The sequence below is a fragment of the Solanum stenotomum genome, chromosome 5 (genome assembly GCF_019186545.1).
Source record: "Solanum stenotomum isolate F172 chromosome 5, ASM1918654v1, whole genome shotgun sequence".
NCBI classification, from domain to species: domain Eukaryota; kingdom Viridiplantae; phylum Streptophyta; class Magnoliopsida; order Solanales; family Solanaceae; genus Solanum; species Solanum stenotomum.
The window spans coordinates 11753250-11778913 of NC_064286.1; the positions used below are offsets into that span (position 1 = coordinate 11753250).

At 33.9% G+C, this 25664-nt stretch overlaps 1 protein-coding gene across 1 annotated transcript; it reads left to right on the plus strand.

Annotated features, from left to right (window-relative positions):
- Window positions 1–2676: 2676 nt before the first annotated feature.
- LOC125863681 (uncharacterized) lies at window positions 2677–25450 on the plus strand. The gene is made up of 5 exons (XM_049543718.1): window positions 2677–2852; window positions 24450–24517; window positions 24626–24857; window positions 24991–25292; window positions 25407–25450. The coding sequence occupies exons 1-5, from the start codon at window positions 2677–2679 to the stop codon at window positions 25448–25450; spliced, it is 822 nt and encodes a 273-aa protein (XP_049399675.1).
- Window positions 25451–25664: the final 214 nt, after the last annotated feature.

The following is a 25664-nucleotide window of genomic DNA, read 5'->3' on the forward strand; positions in this document are numbered from 1 at the left end:
GAAAGTGATAAAATGCCTATTACCTCCACGAGTAAAATTCCTCCAAGTTCAGAAATATCAGTATGAACTAGTTCTAACAAATTAGTTCTTCCTTCAACTTGAAAATGAGGCCTTTTAGTGATTTTGACTTTACTACAAGCCTCAAACTTTTCAACATTCTTTTGAACCATTGGGATCAATCCTAAACCACTCATGATTCCAACATAACGATCTTTAATATGACACAAAGGAGAATGCCAAAAATTGGTAGAAGAAAGCAGATAAACAGAAGTAGAAATTTTATTCTTTTCAACATTCAATTTAAACATCCAATCACAAGCATACCCCTTTACCACAAAAATACCCTTCTTCACAATTACATATTGATCAGATTCACTAATCTGTTTAAAGCCTGCTTTACTAAGAAGAAAACTAAACATCAAACTTTTCCTTATGGAAGGAGTATAGAGGACATCTTTCAAAGTTAATACCCTTCCAGAAGTAAAACACAATTAAACATCTCCCATTTCAAGCACTTGACTTGTGTGAGAATCACCAAGAATGATGATTTTGGGATCCTCAAAATAAGTATATGTTTTAAATCAATCTTTGTCATAACAGACATAATGGTTTGCACTAGAATCATCCCACCATCCATCAACATTCTCAACCATGTTTATGTCGGTAATCACTGCCATAAAAGGTTCTTCGGTAACGTTTGCCGGAAGGTTAGGACCACGTTTCCGGAATCTGCAAAATTGAGCAATATGCCCACTTTTGCCACAAACAAAGCATGGTAAATTATCTTAAACTTGTTGATTTTGTGCTTGGTTATTTTTACCATTGTTTTTCTTGGTAGGTCTACCACTATTTTTCTTGAATTTTTTCTTCTTAGGTTCAACGAAGTATTTTAGTGAGTTTCAGGAGTAGTATTATTTAAAGTAATTATGTTTACCTTAGTTGTGATATTGCTCTCTTTTGTTGTAAAAGTGCATCTTGGCCCCTTGGTTGTTCTTCCATATGGATTTTCATTATCAACGTCTCAAGAGAGGTTTCCTTTTGTTTGTGGCGCATTACTTTTTGAAATTTCTTCCAAGAAGGTTGAAGTTTATCTACTATGCCACAAATAATAAGGTTATCTCCAATTTTGACCTCCTCAGACCTTAGCTCTTCAACAATCATCATAAAGTCTTGAGCTTGGTCTACCACTGATTTGTTGTCCACCATTTGGGAACGAAAAAATCTACCAGCTGCATATTTTTTCACTCCAGCCTCTTCGGTATCATACTTACACTGCAATATTTTCCAAATTTTCTTTGCACTGGAGTAAGTTCTATCACAATGATCATAGAAATTATAAGATAAACAATTAATAATATAATACCGACACTTATAGGAATCACCATCGTACTTTTCCACTTTCTCTAGATGAGAAATAGTTTCATCATCATTCATAGAGGTGATGTCTACTTTATTAGGATTCTTCTCAGTTAACACATAAGAACATTGAGAAAACTTAACTAGAAAAGTACTTTACCCTTTTATCTTTTGAAATGATTACCATTGAACCGAAATGGCTTGTTGAGGTGTCCCATCTTGACATCTGCGGTTTTTTCAATTGTAGCCATTATGAATCTCCTTAAAATTGTTAGTGAAAAAATTACATTACAATATTACAATTGAAAAATAAAATAAAGAAATAAAAATCTCTTTTGGCTGAGGCGTGGATAGCTCGCTCTCTTTAAGGAGATTAAAGCCCACTGCAACAAATATTTTTCACCGGTCCAACAATAGTCATTTTTGACTTCTCCCCTCAAGGATATAATAGTCTAATCACAAAATATAACTCAACAACTCTAGAAAAGAGTTTAGTCCAAAGCTCCACAAAAAAAACACCTCCCTTCAACTAATAAGAACTCTCTTTTTGACAGACTTAGCTTTATGCACTCTATATTTTCTTGTGTACAAAACAAATGAAGACTACCACTACTTTTAGTTGAGGAAGTCTTCCTACTAATTGATAGGAAGATAATGGTATATTAAATAGAAAAGATAAATGGCCTAGGAGTTACATATGTTAAAAGGAATAATGATGAAGTAATGGTGAAGGGCAACAAATGCACTAACGTGTAGATGTTACTATATGACCATTGCCAGCGTTTCATTGCCAACATTCACTGCAACGTTCCTAAAGCAATATGCCATAAAGCCTCTTGTGATTAATTGACCATTGAGTAATTAGGCACCAATGCTATACATTGTAACAAAGCAGCTAGTTACTCGAACAATTAAAAAAGAAATTGTTAATGTGGCAATTCAAAGAAGTAAAATAATAGAATATTAAAATTCCTACACTAACATTTTTTTTATATCCCTTGGGATTGTAATTTAATAATTTGGAGGGATGAATTTATTTAATGTTGAAGTGTTGGGATGAAAATGATATTTTATATACTTGTATTTTTATCCCCAAAGTTCTTAAAGTGATGAAAAGGTACATGACCCCACCACCCAACTCCACTCTTTCTAACCCTAAACCTAAAAATTAAATAAACAAAAAATTAGGTGGCTATTTCTCAAATTAATCTCATGTAACTTTGTTGTAAACAAACCATCAAACCCCTTGTAACTTGTTCTTTAATTTTGTAGTCGCAAATCTTGTTGTATTTTCAATTTAGGATGGGTTTTCGATTCAGAATGGGAGAAAGCAAAGTTTGGAAGTCGGAAGAGATTCCAAGGCAGCCACAACAGGAGCTTAATGCACAAGCAATTGTAGACACAATTGCAGAAGCAGAAGCGGCAATCGCACAGGCAGAAGCTATTATTGCTGAGATAGAAAGGGTTGTTACAATGGCGGAGGAAGCACGACGCAGGTAATCCTTTTCCTTTAACTAACCAAACAATAATCCATTATGCTTCATTGCTTTGTTTCTTTGAAGAAACAACCCTTGTATATCATTGATGTTACAACAAACTTTATAGGCAAAACATGGTGCTTTTGAATTTAAATATATATTTAACAAATATTATCAATTTTTTTTAAAAAAGTAATATCAAACGAACTAGAACTCAGAATTCTATTTTTACATGGTCGATTGATAAATATAGTAACCCAACTAGGTTGAGGTCGAATCCCTTAGAGAGCGTACTAGAGTTCTTATATAATTTAATGTTGAGATTCAAATTAGTAACTATCATTGGAAAATTGGATCTTTTTTATGAGAATCTGCTAACTACTTTGACAAGTTGGATTTGTGTCAATAATAAATGTGAACTACGGTTATAATTATTAGATAACGAAACTAAAACAAAATTTTACTATCAATTTATTCAGGTGTGTTTATTGTGCAAAACTAACAATTTCACTTGAGTGTCGAGTAAATTTGTCCGTTCATCAAAAGTCTCAGATAAACTATCGTCTCTGGAGCTTAAATTATTAGATGGTGGTTGGCACGTAGTGCCAAATCCCTAGTAATGATCATTTTTCCTAATCTTAACTTCTTTTGTCGAACAAGTTAGAATAGATCCAAGTTCTTTTTAATGTTCTCGAATATTTAAAGAAAACTTCCATTGCGAAAGGAACTTAATACACAATCATCAGCCCTTCATAAGAAATATATTTGTTGTAAATAATTTATTGTCGTCATCCCTACTCTAAGTTCGATAACCCTAATTATGAGTTTATTTACTAATAACTAGTAGTAAATAATAACTATAGTAATTTAAACTAATAGATAGCATTAATACAATAGAAAGTAATATGAACCTTTGATTAATGCAACTCTAGCAAGATAATCTTTTTCATTCAACAATAATCTACCAAAACTAGAAAGTAAAACCTGAAAACTAAGAACAATTAATTCTAATATCTTGTAGTAATTCCAAACCCTTAGAAATACTTCATAACCCTAGATGTGTTTTCAAAAGACATATATATTATAATAGTGTCAAAATCTTAATCTCGATTGGACTCTAAATTGTCTGGGTCATACCCATTCCAATAAATAAGGTGCTTAGAAGGCGGGATTCATTGTGAGAGGAACTACCTCACATCGCAGGGTCCATTTCTCAAATCCAACCTCATTTTATTGAATCTCTAAAGTTCAATTCCTGTACATGCACGGTGTGAGGACTATCTTTGAGTCCTTCTTGCATCTATTCTTGCTTCATCTTAGTTTGGATTATTGCTCTTTGTGTTCCAATCCATCGTATGGGTCTTTTCTTGCTATTTTTGGCCCAAAATCAACCTAATCATATCTATTAACTCATGACAACATATAATCACTAAACGCATGAATATTCACTAGACTACACTCAAAATGTGGGTAAAACATGGGGTAAGCTATGGTGTTTGAATGAATAATTTCACTCTTGATCACCACCTCACACTTAAAAACCTTTTACATGATCGAACGATTCTTCCTATCCTTTATAGACCCATTATAATATCATTTCTGGTTAAAAAAAGGGTACTCACCATTTCTTTGTAATGACCCTCTAGGCCATTTCTTTGTTTATGCCTTTTGCTCGTCGTTTAGAGTGTTCCTATAGTGAACTCAGGTCATTTATGACTTATGGGGACTGAAACTTTGGTCCCATAATTGTTCTTTTGGTTTTTATAGGAATTTATGTGTTTCAGAGTTTCTTTGAACCTTGAACGGTTGATTTTGATCAAAGGTTCTGTAAGGCGACCTTAGAATCCAATTTTGACGGTTTCATCAGCTTCGAAAGGGTAATATTAGGATAGTGGAATGATTGGCATGGATGAAAAATATCGTCAGCACGGTTAGCTTTAAAATATTGAATTGTGCTTAGAACAACCTTTCTGCAGATCCCGAGGCTCTCAAGCCGATTCCGAGCCCTCTGTGGATTTTAGCTTAAAATAAAGTTTGGGTGTGGGACCCACTTTTTACTAATATGACCTCGTATGGAAGTTTACACTACTCCATTGAGTCTGGAATAATGAATTTTGTAGGGTAGCATATCTCATTTGAGTGCACTGGGTTCCGAACAAATTCTAAACACTCCACTGAAGATTAAAAACTTGCCAAAACCAGTTAATGTGCATCAGCTAGTGTAGGTAATTTTACCCTTAGTGTTCAAAGGCCCTTGGTCACGTTTTCAAGGACCTGATCCCTTATGCATCATGGTTGCGATAGCAATGAAGAGTTGACTGAGTTGACCTTCTTTTGGTCATTGTGATTGAGAGTTCTAACCTCTACAATCACGATGGTCAGTTATTACGACCCAAAGTACACCTTTGGCGAGACATGGGGGGTGAGACACTGAGAGACCCTACACAAGCCACTTTGCAGACATATACACAATATAATAGATAAAAGCAAAGAGTCTCATACGAATAAAAGAGTTTGGAATTTAAAAGTGGAAGCTAACATAGTCTTGACAAGCCATCTATTACATCAAGAGGAGTGGTCGAAATGTAACTAGTACACCACGTTCAACATCCGAGCCTAAGAGACATAAGAAAGCAATAAAGGTTACACTGTCCTCGTAGTATGAGAACTCACAAAGCTAAACATATAAATATAAGCATATTATCATCTGTGGAAAACACAATTAAGTTACTAATCCAAGCTTAAAACATCATTGAAAAGCTCCTTAAATCTTGAATCATGCATGAGTAACAAAACCTTTCACCAAACCATGATCCCTTAATGTGAGAAAACCTTTCACAACTTAATTGATGCTTATCTTAAAGCAACCAAGATCATAAATAATCCCTTTTCATAAATGTAACACCTAAGAATTTAAAGGAATGAAAAAAATGTTGTTTTTGGGTTGCAAGTGTGACCTACGGCTCCTACCTATAGTTCGTAGAAGCATATACTTACCGTAGATGGCATCCATAGGAACAATGAAATGAACAAAAAAATTTGGGGAAATTTTTAGGACCTACGGTGGCCATGTACGTTTTGTAGGTATACCTAACAACCGTACATGGTTCCCGTCCATGGATGGTCCAAATTCATGTCCTTGAATATTACCTACGGCCGACCAAGACGATCCGTAGTAGGACCTATGGACCATATTTTAAAATCATAGGTGAGGCTCGACAATTTTATTTTAAGATCTTCTGGGTCTTTTCCTAATTATTCTAACTCAATACTACGTCATTTTACCCCTAAATATAAACCTTATAAATACCCTTCATCCTTAGAAATTTCCCCTAACTTATTCATTCGCTCAATTTCCTAAAGTTTCTCCAATGTTTTCTTGAAAAAACAAATATTCTCTCTAGATCAAGAAAGAAGCTAGAGTTCTTCAATTTCAAGTATCCTTTCTTCATCATTTCTTAGTGATTAAATCAAGGTACGTACGGAGTTAATCAATGGGTTTCAATCACCCATTAAGTCCCCAAAGTTTCTTCAATTCTCCAATTCAATTTCCCAAGACTTGATTAGGTTTTCACTCAATTCTTCGTGGGATCTATTTGTATGGATTTAGTTTCTTTATTATGATCTTATTTTTGATGAGTTGAACTTAATTATTCCATGTGAACCCATGCATTGATCTGTGAATTTTGACTATGAACCGTAACTTACATAAATTTATGAAGATTCTTGAATCTATGAATATATTTTTATGACAGCAATGTTTATGACTCAAGTAAGCTTATAGATGAAGGCATTTCTATGTTCTATGAAGCTTGGCCACATGACATAAATGACATCTAGATTTTTCCTCAATGCTTTCTGGGCTATTTTCCTAATTGGGTCTTGATTAGTATGGTATCCAAATATGCCATCAATGATTATATATCCCTCTTTCAAAACTATTTTCGTTAGTAGTAGGACACTTCTAGCATGAAGTTAATGACTACGAGTCTCAAATAGCTATTATGAAAAGATCATAGTTGGTGAAAGGTTTTCTCACGCGTGGTCTAAGGAGCTACTCTATGATGTTTATAACTTGGATTAGTATCTTAATTGTACTTTTCCATGGAAGATAAAAATGAATAATATTAATGACTATTCTGTGGGATTTATGCTTAGCTCTGAGAGCGTATTGAGATGGTCGCTCTCCCGTAGCTTGAGGTCGGGTTTCTAGTAGCAATCTCCTTATCCCATAAATATATGCCACCATAGAATGATTTGTCTTAGTTATACATTAACTAGTCGATCCACTTTAGCTCAGATTTATGGTTCTTAACTTGACAAGTGAGGACACCCATTTTTGCTGTGGGGTAGACACTAGTTTCCATATTATAGCTCGCATGGTCTTTATGTTGTTATATGATAAACTTCCCACCAAAATAATCTAAGTTAATTACTCATGTTTGAAGAATCTTCCTTTTGTGATTTAAAGATGCAATGACCATGTTCATGATTTATGAATCTTCTTAAGTAATTTTACTTTGTTTTAACTTGGTCATGCATTTCATTTTTTTCGATTATTTCCCATTATGATCACGTCTTATGTTTTATTGCATTCCCCTCATACTTAGTATATTCCAAGTACTAATGCATACTTGTGCCTATATTGTTTTACTAATGCAGGGCCTGATGATTTTTATCCTCCCATTCATGGCTATTTGATTGCATTAGAGATTTGAAGACTTGGTGAGTCCTCATACTTCGAGGACGATGTCAGTTTATAGCTTTATGCCATTTTTATTTTTCAGACTTTGTATGTGATGTATGGGTTACGTCCCAATCACTTTCATTATGATGTATTAGATGGATTATTGAGACAAGTGTTAGACTTCTTTTTTGATTCAAAAGCTCTTTTGAAATATGAAATGCTATCTTTTGAACTCTCTAAATTCTATTATCTTGTATGATGTATGCTAAGTGGCTTGTGTAAGGTCTCTTTAGGTTTTGTACGCCATGTCACGTGTAAGGTGTACTTTGGGTCGTGAAAATAAATCATGCATACGTTCATACAAGCATCATTCATTAATTCATAGTTTTCTTCAAATTCAAGCAATCTGGGTTCATAGTCAAAAAAATCATTAGTGCATGGGTTCATATGGAATTGATTGGAAAGCTATGTAATTGAATTCAAATAATCATAATACAATCGGAATCAAACAATTTAAATCCATACATATAGAACTCACAGGGAATTGAATAAAAACCTTACCAATTTTGGGAAATTTAATTGGGGAACTGGAGAATCATTGGAGACTCAATGGGTGAATGGAACCCATTGATGAACTCCCTACATACCTCAATCTCAAAGCCCACAAGCAATTAATGAAGAAACATTGAAGACTTGAAAACCCCTAGAAATTCCTTAAGAGCCTTGGATAGAAAACCTTGGAGAGGAACTTTTGAAATTTTTGGAGAATGGGTAGATTTAGGGGTAAAATTAGTCATAGGGGCTTATTCATAGGCAAGACGATGTAGTATAAAATTTGGTGAATAGGGAATGTATTAAATAAACTTTTAAAATAACTACCGGCTGACCCTATGATTGCAACCTATGGACCATAGAAATTCGTACGGACCATACTGTCAATTGTAAGTCGAACAACTGGGGCCTACGTCTTGGGAAAAGCCTACGACCCATTTCTATGGACCGTTAAATTTCTATGGTCCGTGGAACCAATCTGTAGACCTCAATTTTCAACTCAAAATTTAACTAAGTCTGGGACCCTTCCATGGGACCTTCCTACGGTCCGTAGTCCATTCTCCATACCATGTTGGTCAATCGTATAATCAGTTACTGGACTTGATTTCCAAATCACTTTCCTACTTCCTATGAGATTGGTCTCCGAACCGTAAAACTTCCTACGAACCATAGACTAGTCTTGTAGACTTGAACCAATAGTCCTCTTTGACCTTCTTTATATTTCTAAATTTTGAGGTGTTACAATATTTCCTTCCACTCTTTTAATGTTTTAGATGTTGTCCCTAAGTTTGACCATTTTCAATGGAGGAATGAATCTCTCTAAGAATACTTTAATTAACTCCTCCCAAGAAGTGATAGAATCATTCGGCAACTCAGCCAATAATCTAGAAGGTTCCCCCGTTAATAATTGCAGTCGAATACATTCTTGTGAGATATTCTTGAAGATGAACAACCCACAAATATCCATAAAGTTTTGAAGGTGTTGTTGAGGATCCTTCTGAGTTAAGCCCTCGAACATTCCTCTCATTTGGAGTAGTTGTAGCATTGTTCTGGTACATTGCTTTCCTTGTTGTAGGAAGTAATCTGATAGCTCCATTCATCTCAACGATATTCATGTGCATGCCATTCAAGTCAACCAACTGATCATTTTACCCATTGTGACTAGCGTCGTCACTACTATTCTCCCTCATGTTTATACCTACTAGTTTCTGTACACGTGCGTTGCACGTGTAGCCCATGTTAATTAGTACAAAGTTTTTAAATGATATAGATGATAGTAAAACATGTGAGTAATAAGTGACAAATTTAGGAAAGGGTTATTGTTTGTAGCTATAAACAGTCAATTAAATTGATATAACACTTTTCTTATGTAGTTCTCATATATCTTATACTCAGTGTGGCACTTTCCTTGTTTTTTTTAATATTTCAATAACAAATAGTTTATAGGTAAACATAAATAACATTGATTATGTTTGTAAATGTTTCATATGTTAAAGTTTTAGTCTTGTTTTTAGTAAACTATAGTCTCCTCCTTCTTATATCTACATACATATCAAGATGTTGTTTTTCGAATAAAAAATTGTATTTCATATTGTAGAAATATTGATTAATATATGTCTTCTTTACGATGGATAATGTATCGTTGTCAATTTCACGCGGTACACTTGAAAAGAATCATATTTATTTGTAATAGATAATTGCATGTACAACTTTCTTTTTTTTTTATTCAAGATTATGAATCCTTCATGTGTAAATTTTATATGAGAATATTAACTAAATTGTTTAAATATAATAGTATTACGAAATATAACATAATCAATCCATATTCACAAACAAGCTAAAGCTTAATACAAATGGTTGAAATAATTATTTTGGAGCATCAGGGGTGCAACTGACTAAAGTGGTGAAACTTTCTAAAGACAATGGCACAATCCTTTTTTATGATTATGCATATGCTATGTGTATACGTGATGATAGTCCAAAGTTCAATTTGAGATTACTGGACCCATACATGTAAGTTCACATCATGTTGTTTGGTCAACATTAAGCTTTACTTTGATTTCTAGTGAAAGCTTCTGTCATCATTTAGTCAAACCCTATAGCATGTAACAATATAGTATAGATGACAAAACTCATAAGGTTTGTATATCATTTTGTTAGCAGTTACTTATCGGCAACAACGATCCATCTACTTCTATTACTCTTTTTAATCCCATTACAACCATACCTCAATTACATGCTTCTTAGAGTCGGCATATGCATTCTCATTATTCATTTCACTCTATTTGGACACATTTCATTCTGGTATTTACTACTAATTTATGGATCTCAAACAATACAAGTTCTCTATATTTCCTGATGAGACACATCTTAACAAACTAAAAAGACTCCTAATAAATTGACCTAATGTATGTTTACCTTCTTCATGACTAAGCACAATTCCAATTATATGACTCTCATATCTATTATGTACCTGATGATGCGATGCAGAAGGGAATAATTCACAATTGCAAGATAAGATCTGAAGCAAAGAAAAATACATAAAAATTAGTAATTAGCAAACAGAAGGGCTAAGCAAATACAAGAGTAAACTGTAAAAGGATTACAAGTATTTAATTTACAATATATATATATATAGAAAATGAAAATAATTATTCATATTCCAAATCTGAAGAGTCTATGTATTAGTTATACCATTCAATTAGTTTAATGATTAGAAAACTGAAAAATATTTAATTTAATATGGAAAATAAACTAAATGCTTTGAAAACATAAAACATTCAATTTAATATGGAAAACTTACTGAATAATGCTTTGAAAACATAAAATAATATACGATTTAAATAGTTGAAGTTGTATGGTTGTTGGAAAATGAGATTGAGCCATTGAAGAGACATAACTCATAATTGATAAATAAAAAATAACTTTTGAGTTGGATTAATAATTAATAATTAATTAATATATATAATTTATAATATTTTTATATAGTGTGGGGGTAAAATGGAAATCCAACTTTGCACTTTGGAGCTTTCCACTTTTAGTAATATATGATATGATATGATAAATAGGAAGTACAACAACACCAAACAACAATCAACAACAACTCAATAAGCTTACAAAGCAGCTTCACTAATTGAATTCTTAGCTACCATTCCCCGGCAGCGGCGCCATTTTTTATAAAGCTCAAATTACCCTAAAAACAATTAGAGGATTAAGCGTTCATTTTTAATTAAAAATACCTAACAAAGAGTCGGGTTGAATTCCACAAGGAATAGTGTAAGGATAAGAATTCAATTAGGAAATTAAGAATACTAATATTCATTGTAGCACTTTAGAACAAAAGAGTGGATTATTCCACCAAATTTAATAAAATGGTTTGAAGTATCAAGTATCAAAACTAAACTAAAACTAGAAATTAAAGCAAGTAAGGAATAATCTAGGGCGGCATGGATTGGTACGAATGTCACGTTGGGGTACTTGTGTTGCTCAATAGTGCCATATAATCATTGATAGGCTGGGTAATTTTCAATAACACTAACTTTCTTTTGATCTCATAGAACCATATCATAGAACCCCTTTTCGATCTCATCTATGTGAATTACAAATCAACCTATTACCTTACATAAATCTTTCTTTCGAGTAGATTTGTGCAATTAGAGATGAGCCATAAACTCTCTTTCGAACAAGCTATATAAATCAAACTTAAATTGTACGCATTGAACTAATTATTCATTCAAATGATCTATTTCGAGCATCGATCGAAAATCGATAATATGATTAAGTTTGCAACCTAAACCCATGAATTAACGTCATGCTAATTAGCTCAAAGCAATGAATGTATAGCCATAAAATTGAGAAAAACACAATATTAACTACATTAAATCAACACCCAACACCATAATTACACCCGTAGAGTTGAGATTTTAGCCACACATCATGATAGAAATCATGGATGAATCAACAACTTCGATTTCAACTCTCAATTACCCATTCAAGGGTGTATTTTAAAAACCAAAAACTAAGAATGTTTCTTCAAAGGTTAAAAAACTAGTTCTCCAAAATCTCATACAAAAATATGATACAAACTATGAATCCATTTTCTCTGTCTTTCTTACTATTTATAGTTTCCCCAAAATTTTCCCAATATTGCACCTGTGACTTATTCGGTAACATTAGTCGGGCTCACTTTACTCATACAATGGATTTTCATTTGATCTTGAGCTTGCCTTCTTTTTCTTCAGGTTTCAAGGGTCTGAACCTTAGTTGGTGAACTCAATCGAGTCAGCCCTTCACATTCGGTGGTCCCCAATCACCACCTTGTTTGCCATTTCAACTTTTATTTACACTAAGAAATTTGTCACTTTCGGCAATGAATTCCTATTTCTCCCATTCACTTTCGCGAATCACCATTAATGTTTTTAGTCCACCAACCTTCCTTGAGTCTTTTCAACTTTTAACACTATTAACTTGGGCAAATTTAGGCCATTTGGGCGATCCACCCTTTTTGTTAGGCAACCCTAACTAGGAATTTGTACTCTTCAAATGCTTTGGGCCACTTTTTCATCTGTTCATCCCTACCTTGTCCTTTAGCTTCAATTAACTATAAAATATCAAAATATATTTAGAATAGGATATCAATAGGCATTGATAATAGTAATTGTTGAACTAGAAAGTCCTCAAATGAGTGTAAATCTACCACTCATCAACAACCCCAACTTAAACTTTTTCTTGTCCTCAAGTAAATCAAGAACACAATTAGTTCTACAAGTGTGTCTACTATAGTTCCCAACGAGGGTTAACATGCAAATGTCACGACAAGACTACTAAAGAGCATATGCAATGACTCAATCATGATCAATAAGCATTAAATGATGACTAATCGGGATCAATACAAGATCAAGCTCACTCATGCTCTCCAATAATGCAATATCATGCTTCAACAAAAGCATTTAAGTGGACTCAGATAAAAAGTGATTGTGTAATCTTATAAAGCATATCAATAAAAAAAAGTTAGGAATCAATACAATTCTCACTCTCTAAAAGAAAAAAACATGTAAGCTTCGTCCCATAGGTTTGTCCATATTTTCCAATCATCAGACAACCTAGTTTATGCAAGATCACAAGGGATTTTTTAGGCTTGTAACGGGGTTGAGGGTAAATGTATGGTCAATTTGGCTTAGTGACTTCACATTTTCAAAGCATTGTTGTACTCATTTTCACCTCTTTTCAAGTTCTTTTCATTCTTTTCACTTGGAAACTCAAACCTTAACTTTTCACTATATTTGTTAGATGCCCCTTTTATTTCATCACACTTTCTTTTTTTATTTTAATTTTTAAGATTTTTCTCTATCCCTCTTTTTTTTTTTAGAGAGGGGTTCATTCATTTTGTCACAAACCTAAAAGTTCAGTCTCACTTTTCTTTCTTCACCTTTTGCTTGACTTTCTTTCCTCCTTCCTTTCCACACCCCCAACTTAGGTGTTTGTCTTAAGTTGACTATTTTAAAAAATCAATGCTTAGGAAAGGGTTTTATGGGTGAGGGAACCCAGGGATAATTTGGCTCAAGAGGTTTCAACAAGGTTGACAACAAATAGTTAAGTCTCAAATGGTGCCAAAATGGTTGCACACCTCAAAAGTTAGTCATAAAAGGTATGAACATTTGGGTTCCCCCTCAAAATTTGTGCCAAAATAGTTGCACACCTCATAAGCTAGTGGTTGATTTTGAGGTTCCCAAGCTTTGGTGAGTCCTCATGCTTTGAGGGTGAATTTTGATTGTTCTTAGTTCTTATTTTGTATTCCTAGTTTTGGACATGATGTGTGGGCTAGGCCAAATTCTATTGTATTAGATGGCTATTGAGACAAAGTGTTTTAGACTTCCGCTTTTTTGTATAAAACTATTGGAATTGAAATGTTGTTTTACTTCTATTGTTCTATTTCTCATGTTATGAATGCTAAGTGGCTTGTATGAGGTTCCTCGGGGTCCTATACACCATGTTACATCTTGAGGGTACCCCTGGGTTGTGACAAGAAATCAACTACTTCAAGAACCAATTTTCTTAAAAGGTACTTCAAAAACCAACTATCTCAAAACCAATTGTCTTAAAAATCAACCACCAAAAACAAATCATACCAAAACCAACTATCTTAATAATCAACCACCAAAAACTAATTATCTCAAACACCAACTGTTCTAATAATCAACCACCAAAATCCAACCATTTCAAAAACCAATTGTCTAAGAACGCACTTAAAAAACCAATTATCTTAAAAAACGAATAATCACAAATGCCTTACTCATCACCATTGAGATGCATAACAATACCCATCATGTCCACTGAATTTTGATCACTGCCTCCTTTTCCATCTGCTGCCAAGCCTTCTTCTACATTCTCTTTCAACTTCTCCTTAATTTCTCAACACGTATAAAAGCAACAACTTCCGTCATTTATTGTTCAAGGGATGCAACACGCTCACACAAATTATCATCTTTACAATTACTCAGTATATTATCTTGTCCACCCAAAACAAAATTATCACAAGTAGCCTGTGCACTAGTGTCCTCGAAGTTCTCAATCTCTATCAATATATCAGAATCTGAGTTAGACTTAGCTTCTTCAACTATAATTTTTTTCTTTTTTAAGATCTGGAAACTTCTTCAGCCTTTCTTTCCTTATTTTTAGATGTCTTAGGAGAAGATTGTTTAATGATATCGCCTCTAGTTTTGGCCATACTGTACTATTTACAAAAACATAATTTTCATATCAAAATATCGACCACTAGTCTATTAACATAAGTAGAGTAATTCTAAAAAAATATGCAAGACAAGTAGCAGTTCCAACAAAACTTGATAATGCCATTGACATAAACACCATTAAAGTCGATCAAAATACAGTAAAAACATTCAGATCGATAGGCCAGATAAACATTAGAATTCAAATTTTTTTACACATTATCCAAAGAAAAACATCAGTAATTATCCCGAATAAAAAGCATGAAATAAAACGGGTGAGATTTTCAGAGCATTAAGAAAATATCTAAACTTTGCTACACTATCGCAATAAATAAATCAAATAAGCTAAAACTTATTGAAAACACGATTAAACTTACTTGAGAGGAAGAATATTGAAAAAGATCCAACTGAACTTGGGGAGGAAGATCGAAAAAGATTCATCTGAACTTGGAAAAGAAGATTGATGAAAAACAGACACACTCCACTTCGTCTTTCAAAAACGATTATAGAATCTCACTTTTCTTTTTGTTTTCAATAATGAAAGATGGATGTTTTGTTAGAGAATGATCAGTTTTATGGAGGTTGATGATTTCGATAAAGCAGGTTTATAGAAGACGAAGAGTTCTTTGAGAACGTTTTGAGGTTTTCTCAAAAAATGTTTACCCAATATTATTAAATATTTTTTGTTAGTGAAACAATAACAAAATAACAGAATTAAAAGATAACAATTGAAAAATAATATGAATAAATAGAAATCTCATCTGGCTGAGGCAAGTTAACTCGCTCTCTTTAAGGAGATTCAAGCCCACTACATCAAATGTTTTTCACCAGTTCAGCAATAGTCCTTCATGACTTGTCCCCTCCAAGATACAACAGCCTAATCACAAAACATAACTCAACAACTCTGGACAAGAGTTGAGTCCAAACCTCCAAAAAAAAAACACCTCCCTTCAACTAATAACAACTCTCTTTTTGACAAACTTTATGCACTATATATTTTCTTGTGTATAAAACAAATGAAGACTACCAATATTTATAGTTAAGGAGTTCTTCTTACCAATTAATAGGAAGATAATGGTGTACTAAATAGAAAAGATAAATGGCTTAGGAGTTACATAGGTTACAAGGAATAATGGAGGAAGAATAATGGAGAAGTAATGGTGAAGGGCAACAAATGAACTAACATGCAGATGTTACTATATGACCATTGTTCACATATCAATATGCACTAATGCCTCTGGTAATTAATTGACCATTGAGTAATTAGGCACCAATGCTATACAATGCAACAAAGCTGCTAGTTACTCCAATAATCAAAAAAGAAATTGTTAATGTGGCAATTTATAGAAGTAAAATAAAATAATACTAAAAGGCGTACACTAACAATCCCCCACTCATTTAAATATTAGGAAAGAGATTATATTAGCATAAGGAAGACTATTATGCATAATAAAGGTTTGATCTGCATTGAACCTCCACTTAGTGAAACAATAACTTTTACTCCAGCGTTGTAGTGGTCTCAAACTTGAACTATAACTACTTAAGGGAAATAAAATATCACTAGTAACACACAATAATGAAGGTGTTGACATGAGCTTTAAAAGCCAACACGTTACGGATCTGTGCTATCGCAATTTCATGAGTGCTTGTGTGAATATGCCCAATTCTCATTGGAAGCGACCTACTTCCACACTCACATAGGTAAAATCTGTTGAAAGTGCTCTTATAAGTTTAACACTCCACCAATACGGGCTACAAATTTTCATCTAAGTGTTTTCTAAACTCAACCTTCATAAATTAATACAAGAAACACTGCACTCACATCATAGGGAGAGAATAAAAAATAGTGCATTTTTCACAACAAGTTATCATATAATTAGTTTTTTCCTTTGAACCTGGTTATATGATCTCTAGTCCGCAGGTTGGGTTTCCACATATAGGACTCAAGGATCTGTAGGTTTCAATCCCAACCCCCTTGATGTGCTCCAGACCTTTTCTCTCGTTAAGACCTTAGTAAGAGGATCTGCAAGATTATCACAAAATTTGACATAATCAACATTAATGGTACCATTTGTCAAATAGGATCTTACATTACTGTGTTTTCTTTTTATAGGTATGGATTTACCGTTGTAATGACGGTTTTGAACTCTACTAATTGCAGTGGTGCTATCACAATGAATTAAAATGGGAGGAATTGATTTTTCAAAATAAGGTATTTTAAATAATAAATCTCTTAACCAATTCGCTTCCTCACTAGCTGAAGCTAAAGCAATTAGTTCAACCTCCATGGTAGAGTTAACAATTATAGTTTGGTTTTTTGATCTGCAACAAATAGCACCACCACCTAAAGTAAAGACATAACCAGTGGTAGAACCAGAATCACATGATAAAGTGTTCCAATCTACATCATAAAAGGCTTCAAGTACAACATGATACTTTTTATAGAACAAACCACATTTTTTGTTCCAATTAAATATCTCATAACTCTTGTTATAGTATGTCAATGTTCATTACCTAGCTAAACCTGCAAAGTACTCCTACTCCATATGCAATATCAAGCCTAGTGCAATCAGTCAGATATCTCAAACTTCCAATTATGCTAGCATATTCCTTTTGATTGATCACATCATTTTCACTTTCAACAGGAAATAAGAGAACACTTGAATAAAAAAGAGTTACAACATGCTTGCAATCAAGAAAGATATATTTTTTTCAAAATTTTCTCAACATAATGTGACTGGTCAAGGAAATTCCCTCACATGATCTTGTAATTTTTATTCCAAGAATATAATTTGTCTCACCAAAATATTTTCATATCAAATTAGCTTCTAAGAATATTTTTAGCTTCATCAATAACATTCATGTTAGAGCCAAAGATCAATAAACCATCAACATATAGGGAAATAATCACATATGGATTACTTAAAGATTTATGGTATATTCACTTATGACACTCATTTGTTTTAAAACCATTTTCAATCATGCAAGAATCAAACTTTCCACACCATTGATTTTGTGCCTATTTCAAGCCATATAGGGATTTAGTAAGTTTACATACTTTGCTTTCTTGGCCTGCTTCAACAAAGTACTCGGGTTGATCCATATAAACTTTCTCATATAGGTCTCCATTTAGAAAAGTAGTTTTTACATCTATTTGATGAATTTGCAAAAAAAAAAATTGCAGCCATAACAATTAAAAATCTTATGAATGTAATTCTTGTTACCGGTGAAAAATTATCAAAAAATTCTAGGCCTTCTAGTTGTTTAAAACCTTTTGCAACTAGTCTAGCCTTATATTTATCGATAGATCCATCCTGTTTTAACTTTTTTTAAGACCCAATTGCAACCAATTGTTTTACGACCTGATGGTAAATCAACTTATTTCCAAGTTTTATTAGAAATCAGTAATTCCGTTTCATCATTTACAACTTCTTTCCAAAAAATAAAATCATGAGAAGATAATGCTTATTTCGAAGTGAGAGGTTTATCTCCAACATTAAACACAAAAAAATTAGGACCAAAATAATTTTCTTCTCTAGATCTTTTACTTATTCTTAACTCAAAATCATATTTTTTTTATTTTTTAAAGTAGAAGTAGGAACTAGGTAGTGACAAAATATTTTGTTCAATTCTTTGATCCCCGCTATTTTTAGAATCAAAAGTGAATATATTTTCATGAAAAATAGCATCACCTGATTCAATTATAACATTATCTTCAAGATTAAAAAATCTATAGACTGTAATATTTGAAGCATAACCAAGAAAAGCACAAGTAGTAACTTTCTTACCCAACTTTGTAATCTTGGGATCCATTTGCCTCACAAAGGCTAGACAACCCCAAACTCTTAAATATCCCAAACTTGGATTGTGACCTTTCCACAATTCAAAAGGTGTAAATTTAGACTTTTTATGATGCACACAATTCAACACATAACAAGCCGTCAAAATAGCTTCACCCCATAAATTTAAAGGTGCATGCGACTCAATAAGCATGACTTTAGTCAATTCAACCAGAGTTCTATTTTTCCTTTATGCTACACCATTAGATGAAGGAGAATAATGAGAAGTAGTTTCATGAATTATTCACAATGATCTAACAAAAGAATTAAACTTATTTGGCTCATATTCACAACTTCTATCACTTCTAATTCTTTTTATTTTTCTTCCAAACCGATTTTCAACCTCATGGAGATAAGTTTTTAAATTTCAAAAGCATCACTTTTATTTTTCATCAAGTAAACATATGTTAACTTAGAAAAATCATCAATGAAAGTGATAAAATGCCTATTACCTCCATGATTTAAAATTCCCCCAAGTTCACAAATATCAGTATGAACTAGTTCTAACAAATCAATTTTTCTTTCAACTTGAAAATGAGGCAGTTTAGTGATTTTGACTTTGCTACAAGCCTCGCACTTTTCAGCAATCTTTTTAACCATTGCGATCAATTCTAAACTATTCATGATTTCAACATAATGATCATTAATATGACACAAACGAGAATGCCTAAAATTGGTAGAAGAAATCATATAAATAGAAGTAGAAATTTTTTTCTTTTCAACATTTAGTTTAAACATCCCATCACAAGCATACCCCTTTCCCACAAACATACCCTTCTTCACAATTACTTATTTATCACGTTCAATAATCTGTTTAAAGCCTGCTTTATTAAGATGAAAATTAAACATCAAATTTTTCCTTATGGAAGGAGTATAGAGGACAAATTTCAAATTTAATACCCTTTCAGAAGTAAAAAACAATTCGACATCTCTCGTTCCAAGCACTTGAGTTGTATGAGAATCACTGAGAATGATGGTTTTGGGCTTCTCAAAATGAGTATATTTTTTAAACCAATCTTTGTCATAACAGACATGATGGTTTGCACCAAAATCAGTCCACCAGCCATCAACATTCTCAACCATGTTTGTGTCGCTAATCACTGGCACAAAATGTTCTTCGGTAATGTTTCCCTGAGGGTTAGGACCACGTTTCCGGAATTTGCAAAATCGAGCAATATGCCCACTCTTGTCATAAACAAAGCACGGTCCCTTATCTTGAACTGGTTGATTTTGTGCTTGGTTATTTTCTCCATTATTTTTCTTGGGAGGACTACCATTGTTTTTTTTTAAATTTTTCTTCTTAGGCTTTAAAGAAGTATTTTAGTGTGTTTCAGGAGTAGCATTATTTGAAGTAATTAAATTTTCCTTGGTCATGTTGTTGCTCTCTTTTATTGTAAAAGTGCATCTTGGCCCCTTTCCTCTTCTTGCATACGGATTTTCACTATCAACGTCTCAAGAGAGGTTTCCTTTTGTTTGTGGCGCATAGTTTTTGAAATTCCTTCCAAGAAGGTGGAAGTTTATCTACTATGCAACAAACAATAAGGTTATCTCCAATTTTGACCTCCTCGGAGCTTATCTCTCCAACAATCATTATAAAGTCTTGACCTTGGTCTACCGCTGATTTGTTATCCACCATTTGGAAACGAAAAAATCTACTAGCCGTATATTTTTTCGCTCCTGCCTCTTCGGCATCATACTTACTCTGCAATATTTTCCAAACTTTCTTTGAACTAGAGTAAGTGCTATCATAATAATCATAAAAATTATCAGATAGACAATTAAGAATATAATACCGACACTTGTAGAAATCACCATCGTACTTTTCCACTTTATGTTGATGAGAAATAGTTTCATCATCATTCATAGAGGTGATCTCTACTTTATTAAGATTCTTCTCAGTTAACACATAAGAAACATTGAGAAGACTTAAGTAGAAAAGTACTTTACCCTCTCATATCTTGAAATGGTTACCATTGAATCGAAATAGTTTGTTAAGGTCTCCCATCTTGACATCTGTGGTTTATTCAATTATAGCCATTATGAATCTCCTTAAAATTGTTAGTGTAAAACCCACAAAATAACAGAATTACAATATTACAATTGAAAAATAAAAAATAAAAATAAAAATATCTTCTGGCTGAGGTTCGGATATCTCGTTATCTTTAAGGATATTCAAACCCATTACAGTAGATGTTTTTCACTGGTCCAGCAGTAGTCCTTCTTCTTTTGTTCTTTCAAGGATATTACAGCCTAATCACAAAATATAACTCAACAATTCTGGAAAAGAGTTGACTACAAAGCACCACAAAAAAAAACACCTCCCTTCAACTAATAAGAACTCTCTTTTTGACAGACTTCATGCACTCTATATTTTCTTGTCTATAAAATAAATTAAGACTACCACTATTTATAGTTGAGGAAGTCTTCCTACCAATTGATAGGAACATAATGGTATATTAAATAGAAAAGATAAATGGCCTAGCAATTAATTAGGTTACAAGGAATAATGGAGGCAGAATAATGGAGAAGTAATGGTGAAGGGCAACAAATGCATTAACGTGCAGATGTTACTATATGACCATTGCCAATGTTTCATTGCCAATGTTCCTTGCAACGTTCCTAAAGCAATATGACATAATGCCTCTGGTCATTAATTTACCATTGAGTAATTAGGCACCAATGCTATACAGTGCAACAATGCTGCTAGTTACTCCAACAATCAAAAAAGAAATTGTTAATGTGGCGATTCAAAGAAGTAAAATAATATAATATTAAAATGCCTATACTAACATTTTTTTTATATTCCTTGGGATTGTAATTTAATTTTTTGGAGGGATGAATTTATTTAATGTTGAAGTGTTGGGATTAAAATGATATTTTACATACTTGTAGTTTTATTGCCCAAGTTTTTAAAGTGATGAAAAGGTCCATGACCGCACAACCCAACCCCACTTATTAACTTTTTCTAACCCTAACCCTAAAAATTAAATCAAAAACAAATTAAGTGGCTATTTCTCAAATTCAATTTTGGGAGTGTCCCATGTTCTCTAATTATATTGTCGCAAATCTTGTTATATTTATAATTTAGGGGTCTAAACTGAACCTAGTCAGTTTACGCTTTTGGAAAAAAAGTTAGGGTTTTGAGAGAAGAGAAAAGAAGAGGAGAAAAGAGGAGAAAGGAGAAAAACGTTCAACATTCGTCAAGATTGTCGAGTTTGGCTTGTGGATTTCGTCGGGGGTGGTCCCTACAAGGTATGTGAGATCACATAGGGTTGGGTTAATTCTCCCACACGCCAATCATGATTTATTTCAGCGAATTTAGGTTCTTGGAATCTTAGAAATTGAGTTCTTGAATAGGTTTGTTGAAGTTTCATTAGATTCTTGTTTCGTTGAAGAGTTATTTGATCCAAATCTGTGATTTTAGGTTCGATTTTGAGTAGAATCTGATGTACTTTGAACATTTAATCGATTCTAAGTATTGGGTAAAAGAACCTACAAAGTTTAGAGCCGAAAAATGAAGAAGAGATTTCATCGGACGAAATTCGACATCAGTGGCGCGTCGCGGAGCTGCTTCCCAGTTTTGGAAATTTCGTTTCACGGAGCCTTCTGCCTCAGAAGTCAATTTCCAAACTAAAAATTAAATATGTCTCCGCGTCGCGGACCCGCCCTCAAATATTGATTTTTTGTCTTTTTCTTATGTTTAGCTATCTAAATTTATTCCTAAACATCACGCGATCTTTCCTATCAAAAATTACGATCCTTGAATCCATAATTCAATTTAAGGATAAGTTAGGAGTCAAGACAAGACAAGTCAAGACAAGTCAAGAAGTCAAGAGTTAAGTTAAGAGAAGTTCATAGAGTTTCTTTTTTTAAAAGTCTTTTACAAACGTTTTAACTTTGTTTTAAGACTTAAGTTATGAATTGAGTAAAGAGTGTAGAGTAAAGCTTGAAGTTCATTTCTTCAAAAGTAAATGGGGAATATGTATTTCCAAAGGGTTTAAAATGTTTTCACATTTGAACAAGAAAGGAAAACCTTGATTTCCAATGAGACTTTGAGCTAAAGAGTAAATGATTCATAATTAAACAAGAGGGGAAACTTTGATTTCCAAGATATCTTTTGAGCTAAGTTTTGAACAATTATCTTAAATCACAGAAAGAAGTATGTTTTAAACATAAAGAGTTAGTATCATATTTTGGGAGTAGTATTGAGCACCGATATGGGGACGAGCTTGAGTTCAGATAACTCACGTCTCCATAAACCATGTAGCCATCATGGGTAGAAAAGGGTCATACTTTTTAGATGAATACTTTTCGCATAGACTAGTGTATCCACTTAGTAATTTAGGTCCTATACCCCTGGCAGAGTTTAGGATGCACTGGCAGCATGAATGAAATTGTTGTATCATCACAATAACTCTTATGTGATGGTTGTCGGTTAGAGAAACTCCCACAGTAGTACTTTGTATTTTTATATACATCAGTTTGTTTGTATTTCTACATACATCTCAGGGTTATTTGTATCTTTCCATACACAGAGAGTTGACCTTATGTTTTAAACAACTTTTCTTTATACTACACTTGTTTTGAACTGCTTTATATTGAAATGAGTTCAGTTATGTTGAGTTGAGTGGATCCAGTTAAGTTCTTCAGTTCCTTTTAGATTATTTTCAAGCCTATATTTTTTTTAGCATTCCAACTCGCATACTCGTACATTCAATGTACTGATGCCAGTTGGCCTGCATCGTATGATGATGCAAACACAGGTAACTAGTATCAGAGAGCATCGTTCATCCTCTGAGTAGTTTAGAGTCTATTGGTGAGCCTCTTTACATTCCGGAGGATCCCTTTTGTTTACTTTCAATATTAGATAGTTCATTAGGATGTCGTGGGCCTGTCCCAACATCCATCTCAGTTGTTTTAGTGGCTTCATACATAGTCAGTCAGATGTTAGTTCATTCGTCATCATTTCCTTATTCACTTATGTTCAAATTTGAGTTGCCATTTTGTCTAAGTTAAATGTTTATTTTCAAAACATTATGAGTTCAGTTTGAGACAGTTAAGTTGTTTAGCATTTGAATTCCTTTCTTAATGCATATAGTCTTCCGCTGAGTAAGTAATCCAGGCCAAGGGTTCACTTAGGGCCAGTAATGGTTCTCGAGTGCCAGCCACGTCCGGAGTGTAGGCTCGAAGTGTGAAAAACTTGTTATCAAAGCACAGAGTTCAAGAGTACTAAGAAGTTTATGAAGCCGTGTCTGTAGAGTCTTATTTATCGGTGTGAAGCACGCCATATCTATAACTAGGAGGCTACAACATTTAGGAAAGTTTCTCACTTCTTTCACACTCATTTCGTGCATTAGAGTTTGATGTCTAAAAAGTTCCCTCTAATACGTGCTTGCACGTGTTTCCAAATAACCATGCCTCCATAAAGAGCAGTCAGAGGTCGTCCTACTAGGAGAAATGTCGAGGAACAAGGGGTACCTTATGCAATAGAAGTGAAACCCTAAGGAGAGGTCACCAAGGCTGAATTCCATGAAGCTATCCGGATGTGACGTCAAGTTGCGACCTATCAAGTTGGATAGAGAGCTAATCGACAGGAAGTGGCTGATACTTCAAGGAACCGTGACCTTTTAAGGATGAACCCACCAAGCTTCACAAGTTCAAGTGTCACTGAGGATCCAGAGAACTTCATTGAGGAGCTGAAAAAGATATTTGATGTGATGCATGTTTTTGATGCAGAGAGGGTGGAACTAGTTGCATACCAAATAAAGGGTGTTGCTAGAATCTGGTTTGACCAATGGAAAAAGAGTAGGGCTGAGGATGCACCAGTAGTGAATTGGGTTGTGTTTGAGAGTGCTCGCATGGGGCGTTTCATTCCCCGTGAGTTGCGAGAGGCAAAGATAAGAGAGTTTCTCACCCTTAATCCAGAGTCTATGAGTGCTCATGAGTACTGTCTGAAGTTCACACAAATTTCCCGCTATGCTCCAGAGATTGTTGCTGACATGAGGAGCATGATGAGTTTATTTGTTGCTGGGTTATCTTGTCAGTCGAGCAAGGAAGGCAATGCAGCTATAATGATAGGGTATATGGACCTAGCAAGGCTTATGATCCATTCACAACAAGTTGAGGAGGATAAGCTGAAGGATAAAGAAGAGTTTAAGAATAAGAAGGCTAAGACATCAGGGAACGAGTTTAGGCAGCAAAAGAGTAGTGCGAACCGGTCTTACTTCCAATAGAAACAGAAGGGACCTTCCCCCATCATCTGCTAGTGCACCTGCACCTAAGAACAAAGGTGAGTACAATAGTTAGAATTCCCAGAGTTTCAGAGCTAAACTTGCCTATTCTCAAGGCAGTATTGCACAAAGGGGTAGTAAGCCTGCTGCATGTACTAAGTGTGGTAGGAACCACTCATGGATGTGTTGTGATAGCTCCACTGGTTGTTTCAAGTGTGGTGAGAACGGTCATTTTATGAGGAAGTGTCTTGAGAACAGGCAGAGTAATGGTAAAGAGGGTAATAAAGCCCAGTCTTCTTCAGTTGCTTCACCAGACAGAGCTACACTTAGAGGAGCTACTTTAGGTACTGGTGGAGGAACATACCGCTTGTATGCTATCAATAGTCACCAAGAGAAAAAGGATTCGCCAGATGTTGTCACTGGTATGATCCAATCTTTGACTTTACTGTCTATGCTTTGCTAGACCCAGGAACGAGTTTACCTTTTGTAATTCCTTATGTTGTTATGAATTTTGATGTTATTCCTGAACAACTTAGTGAACCATTCAGTGTTTCCAGACATGTTGGTGTTTCTATTCTAGCAGAAAGAGTTTATTGTGGTTGTTCCATTTCCGTCAATCACAAGAGAACCATAGTATATTTTTATGTCATTCTAGGTATGGACTTACTTCATGCCTATTATGCCTCAGTTGATAGTAGAACTTGAGTTGTAAAGTTTCAGTTTCCAAATGAGCCAGTGTTAGACTGGAAAAACAGTTCAGATGTGCCTAAGGGTCATTTTATTACTCACATTAA